Here is an 11,535-nt window from a genome sequence, read left to right as displayed (position 1 = left end):
GGACGGTCTGATTGATGGCGCGTGTGGGAGGCTGGTGACGGGCCACCTGGCAGGGGAGGGTCCGCCGCGAGCCTTTGGACCAAGAGGAAACCACAGTGCTCTGTGGGATGGGAAGTGTGGGGTCGGGCCCTCTGAGCGCTTCTGAGCGTGTCTGCTGGAAGCTGGTGGGGGAGAGACGGGCGTCAGTCCAGGAGGGGCAGGACGGGCCCCCGCACGTGCTGCTGTCTCTGAGGGGCCGTGGGGAGGCTGGAGGGTCCCGCTGCAGCTGGACGGGAGGAGGGAGGGGCTGCATGCACCAGTGGGGCGGGGAGGTGCTGGAACAGACCTGACTCCGGAGAAGGGACGCCTTGTTCCCTCTTCCTTCCGTCCGTGTGGTTTTCACTCCGTTGCTCTTTTAATTCCAGCCCGAGTCAGCTGTTAGGGAAGAATCAGGTGAGCTGACTCGGACGTCAGGTTGACTTGGGGGTGGGGGAAGAGGAGGCCGTCAGCCCGTCTGGGGCACGGACTTGGGGAGGGAAGCGCCATCGCTGCTTTCCTCTGCCCCTCCCAGCAGCGCGATGGCCCCAGGGCCGGGTGGGGGGGCTGATGGGTACGGAGGGGGCACACCTGCCCGCGAGGCCTCCAGGTCAGAGGCCACCAGCTTCCGTCAGCCAGGACGGGAGCATCCACAGCAGGGCCCCAGGGCGCTGGCCAACTCAGACACGTGCTGGACGCAGGGAGGTTCTGCCCCCGTGGAAGGAGAAACACCCTCAGGGAATGTGGGACCCAGAAGCCCCTCTCCTGGGACTCCTGACAGGTCACAGTGGCTCTCGGGCCTCTGTGTGTCCCTCCAGACAGCCTAAGCATCCCCCCGCCCTGGCCGTAGCCCCTCGGCCTCTCCCCGACTGGCAGCTCGGCACGTGGGTACCTGCAGGTCAGCAGCCGTGCTAGCCCCGGCTGGGTGCGGAGCCCGTGGACGTGCTGGAGGTGCGTCACAGGGATGGACGGGCACGTGGAATCGGGTCCTTTTGTTCCGTTCTGAATCCGGATGATCGGCTGCTTGGGGAGGACCCTGAGTGTGATGTCTGGAGATTAAAGAAGACGTCAGACCATTTCTGTTGTGTTATGTGTCCCCCAAAACCTCATGGCAAAGTCCTGACCCCAGCACCTCAGACTGTGACAGTATTTGGAGAGAGGATCTTTAAAGAGGTAATTAAGGTCACCCGAAGTCATTAGGGCGCACCCTAACCCCGTATGACCGGAGTCCTCCTAAGATTAGGACGCGGCGGTAGGCAAAGGAGATGCTCAATGTCACTCACTGTCAGGGAAGGACGAGTCCAAACCACCGTGAGGTGTCACTTCACGCCTGCCAGGACGGCTAAACCAACAACACGGGAGCCACGGGTGTCGGCGAGGACGTGGACAAAGGGGAGCCCCGTGCGTCGGTGGGGACGGTGGGGAGGAGCATGGAGGCTCCCCACACAGTCAAACCAGAGCTTCCCTACGACCCAGCCACCGCACGACCGTACGAACTCAGAGGACACAAAAGCACGGGTGCAACGGGCCCCAGGCCCCGACGCGGCCAGCGGCCTTCTCACAGCAGCCACGATGCGGAAGCAGCCGAGTGTCCGGCGGGGATGGACGGAGAAAGAGGACGCGGGCTGTGGGGTGTGTTAGTGATCAAACGAACGTGATCAAAGGAACGAGACTGACACAAAGCGAAAATCAGGCAAAAAGAGACGGCCCCGACCGGTCGGTTTGATTTTCGATTTGCTTGGTTTTCCGCTTTGTGTCAGTCTCCTTCCTTTGATCACGGGCCCTAACGGTGCACGACTCAGAAGGACGAGGTCGTGCCACTTGTGACATGATGGGACCCAGAGGCCCTGCTGCCAAGTGAACGCAATCAGACGAGTGAAGACGAACGACCGCGCGAGTCCACGGAGAAGTAGGCACGAGACCACGACGACAAACCCAACGAGTAAACAAAAACCAGAAGCAGAGCCGCAGACACAGAGACCCGGCGGGGCGGGGCGGGGCCTCCGGGAGGGGCTCCCAGTCACAGGCGACCTGGGCGGAGCGGTCGGGGAGCGTGTGGCCTGAGGGCAGAGGGCGGCTCCGCGCTTGCCCGGGGCGAGGAGTGCGGACGCGGCGACGTCCTCCCGAAGCTACTGCAGTGTTGCGTGTCACGAGACTCGGAGGAAAGACAGAGCAGGTTAGGGCTGGGCCGTGCGGAGAGACGACGTGGGAGGACACGGGGTCAAGGCTCACGCTGGCTGCGCGGCTGCAGAGAGTTGCCCTGGCGGCACCCACACCTGGGCCCTTCCACCTGCCGACCGTGGGGGCCGCGTGGGAGCCGACCGTGGGGGCCGTGTCCTAGTCGCGCTGGCAAACCAGCGCCTGGTTCCATCCGTGAAGCTCCTGCCCACACGGCCACACCTGACGCCACCCGGAGCCTCCTCCCCTCGGGCCTCCTGGCCACGGATGAAGGCCTGGGGTGCCACCACAGCCGCGTCCGACCCTGGGTCCCTTTGCCTGACTTTGGTGCGTGGGGACGTTGTCCTCAGAGGCAGAGACGGAATCTCACCCTGAGGAGATCATCGCAGGCCTGAGGCAGACCACCCCCCCCCCCCAGCTGTGCGGCGCGTCCGCGCTGGAGAGGGCTGCTGCGGGCCTCGGAAGGAGGCACCCGCGGGCAGGGCTGCGCCGGCTGACTTCTGACCTCTGACAGTGCGGTGATGTCACAGGCGCCGCTTGGCAACGGGGGCCCCTGGCCACACTGGGCAGCGACTCAGACGAGGTCGGAAGCCATGCTCTTCATCTGACGATTGCTGGGGAGCCCGCGTCCCTCTTCTTTCCGAAAACCTCACGGGGGAGGAGGATGGAGAAGGACGCGGCCGCACACAGGAGGCACCGGCCAGGCCCCGGGGTCCCTGCTTCAGGGGTGGCCGCTGGACACCTTAAGGCAGCCTGCGAGATGGCTGAGCTCCAGAGGAGCAGGAGCATGGGCGGCCTGCACCAGAAGGGGGACCCTCCGAGCTGCGTCAAGAAGCTGTCCAAGGGACTGGGTAGGTCCCCAGCAGCGTCCCTCCCGCCCGCCGGCCCCATGGCCCCCGCCGAGAATCTGAAAGGCCTGGCAGAGCCAGACCCGAGTCTGCCAGTGGCCAAACTGGGGCCCCTCGGAGCGGGCCACGGGGAGCAGGGGCGCGGTCAGGAGTGGGGCGGGGCCAGCTGTGCCTCCCGAAGGCCGTGGCCGCGTAGAACGTCTCCAGGCAGTCCGCTCGGGAGACATGCAGGGAGGGCCACCTGTGAGTCCCTGGGGGGCGTGGACTTGGGGTACGGGCCGACGAACTTACACGTGGCTGGGCTGCCCCCCAGGCTCCCCAACAGCAGGCACCTCTGGGTCCTCTCCCCGGAGGGGCTGGACCCCGAGGTGGCTGAGGGTTGCTGGTGACTGGTTTGGTCGTTTGCCAGGCCCTCCGCGGTCCTGGTTCTCCCGGGAAGGTCACCCAGCAAGGGGCCCTTTACGAGGGTGTCGGGACGCGGTGGAAAGGAGACGCGGTCAGCGGGAAATACGGTTTGTTGTTCAGGCCCGCGGGACGAAGACTTGCTCTCTCAGGGTAAACATCTCTTGGAGGGGGGGAAGGGAGGTGCCGGCCGGCTGGGCGCAGGCCGCTGCGGGGAGCCACCTCCGTCCCATGAAGCCCGGAGCAGGGCACACGAAAGAGGAGCAACTTTTCCCGAAGAAGAACCCACCTAAGTCCACGAGGGCAATATTGCACAGAGAGGCGGGAGGGGGTCTGGTAACGCCGCCGCGAGGCCGGCCACGAGGGAGGACAGCGCCGTCCCGCTGCCGGGCACTCCCAGCAGCGCCGTGGAATCTCCCCACGCCAGGTGAGTGGCAGACACGTCCCCTGGCGCCCGCCCGCCACACTGGCCCTGGCAGCCCGCAGGGGACGCAGCGAAGTTGCTGCCTCCCCACAGCCCGCCGGCAGGGAGCAGCAGGCTCACTGTCCGCGTGGTAAAGTAGGTCCAGAAGAGGGGCCCCGCCGGTGCACCCCTGCTGGGAACGGGGCGTGAGGACACAGGAGCTGGGCGGGTGAACCCGATAGGCTGGACAAGGGGCGGCCAGAGCACATCGGCAGCTGGCAGTCCACGGGCACCTCAGGATGACCCCGAGGGAACAGCGGGAACCTGTGTTCTGGACGCTGGAGCTGTGGTGGCCTCGCACGGAGCCCAGCGCCCCACCCTGGCCTGCTCGGCCCCCCACGGGATCAGCCCAGGCTCACGCAGCTGCGTCCACAACCCCCCACCCCGGACCCCAGCGCACAGGCCTGCCGTGCCACCCGTCCACGCCAGGCCACCCTCGGGCGGCACCCAGCTCTCCGCCCCACGCTTGTGCACGCCGGGTGGGGGGCCAGAGAGGAGGAGGGGGCCTTCCTCCGCGGTGTGTGGGGACTGCCGAGGTCTTCAGCCGTGTTGCCCAGGGGCAAGGAGCATCCCCGTCACAGAATCAAGGCCAGTTATGAAGAAGGTCTTGATGACTCGCTGCGCACCCCCAGCCAGTCCGCCGTCGCCGTGATCCGTGATGCTGGACTGACTGACCAGAGGATGCGGCCACGGCCTGACCCCAGCCTCTGCCTGCAGACCCACTGCCACCCGCTGGGCCCGGGGCCGTCTCGCAGCCCAGAAGTAATCTGTGAGCAGTTTGGAGAGACCCACGTGTCGTCTGTGGAAGAGGAGGCGGCGGAGGGAGCCCTCCAGAGACCCCGCCACATCGCCCTCAGACCTCACGCAGCGCCCCCCCCCCCTCGCTGGCTGGCGGAGCCCTCGCTGCCCCCATGTGCTCGGGGTCCTGGTACACACAGACACTGCCTTGGAGAAAGGAAAGGGGCGAGACCTGCAGACACTTGGTATTACTGTCCTGCCTTTACGTCAGAGCGCACGGGGCATCTACTTCGGAGAAAAGAAACCATGTCTCTCTTTCCGGCGTCTTCCTTCTTGCCAGACACATACCACAGAAAGAAGCAGGTTTAGAGATCAGCCCGGGTCTTCGAAACACGCACATACACACACGCTCGCGCACACGCATGCCCACAGGTAGGGCCTGCTGAAGATTTCCCAGAAGAAATCAATGTTAAATTCCTGCCAGAAAACTGCTTCTGAATCACTCAGGTCCTGGTCTCTGCGCTGGAGACTGGGTGTTGCCATTTCTCCCTGGGATGTCTCCAGAGCCGCCGAGTTCCGGAAGGCCATCCGAAGGCCCGGGAGCCGCCCCCGCCCCTACCCTGCACCCTGCTCCCTCAGACCCCTGCCCATGGCCTTTAGAGCTTGGTCTCTGGGGTGGCCAGCATCTGCCTCGGCCCCCTGAGCCTGTGTGGGTGCGGCCGACAGGAGCAGGATGGAGGACCCCTTGTTCTCTCGCGCGGGGACTCAGATGAGTCAGAGAGAGGGTCCACACGGCACGGCCGAGGCCATGTGCACTGAGCACCCAGGAGGCCTGGCCGGGACGCATCCCCCACCAAGGCCGACGGCCTGACACGGGGCAGGGCCCCCGCGAGAGCAGGGCCAGGGCAGGGATGGCGTGGGAAGCTCAAGGGCCACCCAGGCTACTTGACTTGCGGAGAAGCAGGACCAGTGTGCAGGCCGGCCCCTGGAGCCCGGCTGCCCCCTCCCGGGCCTGCAGTGCCCCAGCCTGAGACATGCGAGTGCTGGTCTGTGAGGAGAGCCTTTCCCTAGAACTGGGGCGCTCAGGGACGCCTCCCCAGGCCTCCGGTCAGGGGCAGGATTGAAGGTTTTGTCACGTCTCACAGGCTGCACTGCGTTTGCGTCTTGGGCCCTAAGTGTGCGGGGTGGGGACAGGGACCAGCTGGCAGCAGGGAGGGGAGCCGCTGTGGCGAACCAGCCGCCTCTGCCATCCTGGGCCCAAATGTGGCCACACAGCAGTGGGACCTGGACCGTCCTCTCAGACTCGGCACCTGTGGGAGGGGCTGCCCGTCCTCGCAAGGCCAGGCCGCGGGCCCAGGGAGTGCGGACGACAAACGCTTCTCCTTCCTCCCCAGAGTCCGAGGACCAGGGAAAGGACCCACAAAGCGACACTGAAGAGGCCGGCTGGTAAGAGGTCTTTGTCCAGCAGAGGTGATTTTCAGAGACAGGAGGATGACACGGACACTGTGGGGTGGGGAGCAGCGCCAGCCCCGAGGTGGACACCCGGGATCCCGAAGGAGCCCTGGGAGGAAGGGGTGCCCTGAGACGACCCCGAGGGCTCAGATGGGAGGGTTTCTCGGGGAGGCGAGCCACCCCTGCCCTGCCCCCTGCTGCTGCTTCCCCGGGCGGTCCCTGGAGCCAGCCACAGCCCCGAGTCCTAGGGCGGCTCCTGGCGTGGTGAACGTTTACACTCGACTCTCCAGGCTGCGGGGCGTGCCGGAGGCCTTGTCCCTCGGGGAAGGTCTGGGCATGCAGCCCAGTTGGCCGACAGGCTCCCCGCGTCCCCGTCGCTGCCACGGAACCGTCCTCGAGGAGCGCTACCCGGTCCTTATGCCTGGGGCTGAGCACCCCGGCCTCGTCCTCCAGCCCCGCCCTCCTAGCGCTGGGCAGGAGGAAGGGCCTCTACACCCTGTCCCACCCGGCTCTGCTGGGGGCACAGCCCAGAACTTTGCCAACGCCCGCGGGGTGAGAGGGCCAGCCCGAAGCCGGTCCCCACAGCACCAGCCCCATCCGTCGCCCCTCCCCCCGCAGCCAGGCAGACCCAGAGGAGGACACGCAGGAAGAGCACCAGGATGCGCAGGGCAAGTTGGACCCAGACGGCGGAAGGACAGAGCCAGAGGCAAGGGGGAGCCTCCTGGAGGCGAGAGCCAAGGGCGGGAGGCCGGCCAGGCACACGTGGCCGCTCCCCTCCGGCCCTGCTGGTGCTCACCGGTCGCTGTCTTCCCCAGGAACGGGAACCGGAGTCCATCAAGGTGGATGACCCTCCCGGAAAAGAGGCAAGAGCCTTGACTTTTGGAATAGGGCAGCCAGCAGGTGCCGTCCTGCAGGACCACAAGCAGGCTGTGGACACACGGTCCCGGAGTCGTCCTGGCAGGGCCGTGCCGCAGGCTGGAGCCAGGGCCGCCTCGACCCAAGACCCTTCCGGGCGAGCCCCGGGCTCCCGGCTGACACTGGGCATCCTCGCCCAGCTTCCCAAACTGTGCAGTTGCCAAAGGCACATGGGACCTGACAGGAGGGGCCCAAGGAGTGCCGCTGGCCCGAGCCCTGGAGCCTGGCCAGAGACCCATCAGAGGTGTGCTAGGACCTTCCCCCGGCGCTTTCGGAGGGAAGGAGGCTCTCATTTTCCTCCTGACCGTGGGAGGGAACCGAGAAGAGGCCGGCCCCATTTTAGCAGGACCTACAACAAACAGTCCCTGCTGGGGGTCTGGGGGTTCGCCCCAGGTGGGTGTTCTAGCCAGCCCCGCTGGGCGGCAGCCCCTGGAACTGCCGGAGCCGCTCATGCCTCAGTGTGAGTCCTCACCAGTGCGGGGGCAGCGCGGCTCCCAGGAGGCTGGTGCGCATCGTGCTGCTGTGGGCATCGGCTCGTGACCCGCAGCCCCGCTTCTCAGAGGGTGAAGTCCGGGGAGACCCTGGGGTCTCAGGGACCTGTCAGGGTGAGTCGGGAGAAGAGGAAGGACTCTTCTCCTCTCTGCCAGAGCCAGCCGCAGACTCCTTGCCGTCCACACTGCCAGCAGCTCTCTGCCCGGCTCCTCAGGAGCCCCCCTGAGCACAGCCACTGTCCGGTGGTCCCAGTGGTGGTGCAGATCCGGCTGCCCCAGGGCTGGGAGCCCCTCCCGGGAAGCCTCCTCTCCTCTCCAGCCCCCACCATCCACACCTCTTTGGTTTCCATTCACAGAAACCGTCTGTGTTTGTGGAGATTGATCTGGGAGACCATGCCGAGGAGGTAAAAGCCCTCAGACGACAGAGCCAGACCACCTGCCAGGAATGCTGGTGCTCAGGGCCCCCACGGCCTGTCCGGGGAGCCTGTCCCACAAGAACGAACTGCAGGCTGAGGCAGAGGCGGGCCAGAGTGCCAGGAGGACTGGATGCTGGGAATCTGGCCTGGGGATCTGAAAGCCGCCCTTGGCTCCTCCTAACCCTCCAACCCCCATGCGTCTGGCTTCGTCCGAGACTCTCAGGCCAGGGTCAACCCTTCTGGGAACCTACTGGGGTGGTACAAAGGGCATAGGCTTGGGAGTTGGAGACCAGGTCTCCACATCTGGCTCTGCCAAGAGCCACACAAGTCACCATGTCTCTCAGTGCCTCTGTTATTTCATCCATACAAGGGGGATCTTAGTAATACCTACGTTCCAGGCGGTTCTGTAAAGCACTCAGAATGGTGCCTGTACCTGGAAGCCTCAGTACTGGGTATGATCACCACCATCATCACCATCAACACCATCATCATCATCATCATTTTCTGTAAAATGAAGGTGTTGACCGATGGTCTGTCTGGACCATGCAACACCAATGTCCTAGGATGCCTTCCGTTTCTCAGTTGAGGTGGGCAGCCATCTCTGGAAGTGTTTTATGTCTAAGCTCCTTCCAGGGGATTGTCCTGTTCCCGGTTGCACCTCCCATGTCTTCGCCCTCAGAACACGTGGTCCAGTGAAGAGTGCTGGCTGTCACCCCCCACGAGGCTGTCTCATGGGCAACACAGGTTTTAAGGACTCAAGGAGGGTCAGCGGCAGGGTCGGGATTACAGTCCAGAAGTCACAGTGGCCCACTTCAAGGGCAGAGTTCCTCGGTCAGGGTCCCCTAATTGGAAGTTCCTTCCCTCCCTTCCCTTCGTTCCTTTAGAGAGGGACGCATGGAATGAGAGTGTGGGGCAGGCGGAGGGGCAGGGAGAGAATCTTAAGCAGGCTCTGCTCTCAGCACGTGAGCCCACCACAAGGCCGAAATCAGGAGTCGGACACTTGACTGACAGCCACCCAGGTGCCCCCCCTTTTTGGAAATTTTCACTTGACACTGTCCCAACTCATGGGAAGGGCCCTGTCTGGCCCTTGGGCCGGTCTAGCAGATCTGGCCTTGGTGGCTGTGGTTGACGGGCCGGTCCTCTCCACTGGTTCCCGAAACTGCTCCTGTCATTTCCCACAGGTGGTCGCAGGTGCCATGAGAGAAGAGAAGCGGTCCCAGATGGACACGGGGGATTTGTCAGAAGAAGAGTGAGTGAGGCCTGTGGCGTCATCCACAGAGACGTGGGGGCTCTCCTCTCCCACGGCGTCGGATGGGCCCACCGCACCTCCTGTGGAATGGGCAGGACCCCACGGCTTGCCTGCCTTCCTCTCCCAGGTCCGCAGAGACCCAAGCTTTGATGAGCCTGGAGGGGCTGAGAGGCGAGCAGTGGGACGCAGGGACAACCTTAGCTTGGGTCCCCTTCACCCGACAGCCAGACCCTTTCTCCCCGTCCCGTCGGCCGAGGCATTGGCCAGATTATGAGGTGGGAGAGGAGGCAGGAAGCGGAGGAGGCGAGAGGGAAGCGTGTCCGTGGGGATGATTCTGGCTTCCAGGTTTGCCTGGGAAGGAGGTTCACCGGGAAGGAGGACCCATCACCGGTCAGAGACTCTGCAAAGTGGGCCAGGCCCCTGCACGGGGGTGGGAGGCACGTTTGTTCTGACCCCCACACCCTCCTAGGGTGGGCACCGGCTAGGGCCAGCCAAGTCCCACGGAGTCCTGAGGCCATCAAGGGTACCGGAAGCAGGCGCTGTGTCAGCCGAGGGCCGCGGGTCTGCTCTTACTTCAGGCACAGGGAAGTGCTAGGAAGAAAGCGGCGGTTCATCCACACCCGGATGAGCACCGCGTCAGCACCGGGCTTAGTTGCTCAGACACTTCTTAAAAGAAAAACAGCTCTAATAGAGATATTTAGATACAAAGTAAACCGACACATGGTCCTTTCAAATAAGGAAACACAAAAGCATCTAAGTCACCCAGGCCCCTCCCGGCAACAGCGAGGACGGCGCTGGCTCGTGGGCTCCAATGGACACAGCTTGGCGGCCTCGTGTTCTGCCCCAAGGGCGGGCCCGTCCCCAGTCCACCCACTTGGCCTCATGGTCTCGGCCCACGGCCCAAGGAGTCTGCTGCCCCCAGCAAACCAGCCAGCCAGGGCCCGCACGCAGATCCAAGCCCAGGCTGCTGGAAGCTGCTCGGCCAGTGGGAAGGGGGACTCCGGAGGGCCCTCCACGCAGGCCTGGCCCTCACACCTGCTGGGCAGTTTCGGGGTCACCCGTCTGTCCCATGGCCCTGCTCACCTGCCGGCTCCGTTTTCATCCAAGCCGAGGCTTCTCCGTGCAGGCCCTCCCCTGGGCCCATTCAGACGGTGGGCTTGGGCACCCCTGGGCAGGCTGCTGCTTGCTGTCCGGTGGATGCTTTGCCATTGAGCTGTGGGGTCCCTGCAAAGGGAAGGGGTACAACTGACTTGTCCCAGAGGCAGCTTTGGTAGGAAGTGGAGACCCCAGAGACCACCCGCCAGGGAACAGCACAGGCCCGGGTGTTCAGGAAATGGGCAGGGCTGGGTGTGGGGCCGGCTGGAGCTGGCTTGGCTTTGGGGCCAAGAGGAGCCGTTTGTTCAGCTAGCCTGGGAGGTGTCTCGTGATCCACAGCCCCTTCTGGTTCGGCCTCGCAGCGCAGAGGGCAACCGCGCGGGGTGGGCGGGAGAAAGCTCGGGCCGCTATGGGGAGGGCAAGCCCAGTCTGCCCCGGAGTCCGATCATGTGTGCAGGGCCCTGTCACCCTCTGACCGGCAAGCCCTGGGCCCCCCGGCTTGCTGAGGGGGCGGGCTGCTGGGGTGGAGGGGTGCTGCCCGCGGCCCTGGGCCCTGAGCTCGGGTGCGCGTGCCTGTCTCGCTCCAGGACCAGGACCAGCTGGGTGTGCTGCATCCCCTACTCTGCCAGAAGGAAGGCGAAGGAGAGCGTGTAGCCGCCGCGGACAAGGTAGTGGCACAGGGACGGGCTGGAGGCCAAGGGGGCATCTGGAGGGGAGGAAATCTGCTCAGTCCTGCGGTGACCTGGCGGGGAGGGACAGGGGCTGCAGGAAGCAGCCCTGAGAGAGAACACTGACGCCATTTCAGGGTACCAAGGACCACCGAGGTGTGACCCCCTGGTCCGCGGCTAAGCGACGAGGCCGTCTTACCCAATAAAGTGTGAACGGACGGTGTTCTCCGTCTCTGGTCCCCTTGAGGGGTCCCTTCCATCCTTCCTTCCATGCACCTCGTTCCCTGAGTGTAACCGGGGGGAAGGGAGGGGAGCTCAGGGATCGAAGGCGGAGCCTCCCAGGTCACGTGTGCAAGACAGTGGCCGTGACCACCTAGCCCCGCCCTTCAGATCGTGTGAACACCGAGACACAAAGTCAGATCCCCCTGGGGTCCTGGAGAGGGCTCTACTCTCAGCGATGGCCCGTGAACTTGGCCCCAGTGCACCTGGGGTGGGGGTGGGGGCAGCCCCAGGGAGAGCAGCCCTGAGGGAGGCCAGGCGTGTTCCTGAGGCCCTGGGAGGCAAGTCTGACCGGAGTGCGTCAGCCCTACAGCCGTGGGTGGGAG

General features: G+C 64.9%; 1 protein-coding gene across 1 annotated transcript; it reads left to right on the top strand.

Annotated features, from left to right (window-relative positions):
• Positions 1-2,857: 2,857 nt before the first annotated feature.
• Positions 2,858-10,931, top strand: C14H13orf46 (chromosome 14 C13orf46 homolog). Its single transcript, XM_046028342.1, has 7 exons — positions 2,858-3,044; positions 6,039-6,090; positions 6,387-6,648; positions 6,912-6,959; positions 7,859-7,906; positions 9,100-9,167; positions 10,850-10,931. Exons 1-7 carry the CDS (start codon positions 2,858-2,860, stop codon positions 10,914-10,916), a joined length of 732 nt encoding a protein of 243 aa, XP_045884298.1. The 3' UTR covers positions 10,917-10,931.
• Positions 10,932-11,535: the final 604 nt, after the last annotated feature.

Source organism: Meles meles, chromosome 14 (assembly GCF_922984935.1).
Source record: "Meles meles chromosome 14, mMelMel3.1 paternal haplotype, whole genome shotgun sequence".
In the NCBI taxonomy this organism is placed as follows: domain Eukaryota; kingdom Metazoa; phylum Chordata; class Mammalia; order Carnivora; family Mustelidae; genus Meles; species Meles meles.
This window is presented reverse-complemented; position numbering and strand designations above follow the sequence as displayed.

What these genes read in the sequence shown, in the direction of transcription:
- C14H13orf46 (XM_046028342.1), top strand. Translation starts at nt 2,858, where the DNA reads ATGGAGAAGGACGCGGCCGCACACAGGAGGCACCGGCCAGGCCCCGGG. An exon ending in ATGACCCTCCCGGAAAAGAG is followed by an intron (nt 6,960 to 7,858) that starts GCAAGAGCCTTG and finishes TTCCATTCACAG; the next exon opens with AAACCGTCTGTGTTTGTGGA. An exon ending in GGGGATTTGTCAGAAGAAGA is followed by an intron (nt 9,168 to 10,849) that starts GTGAGTGAGGCC and finishes GTCTCGCTCCAG; the next exon opens with GACCAGGACCAGCTGGGTGT.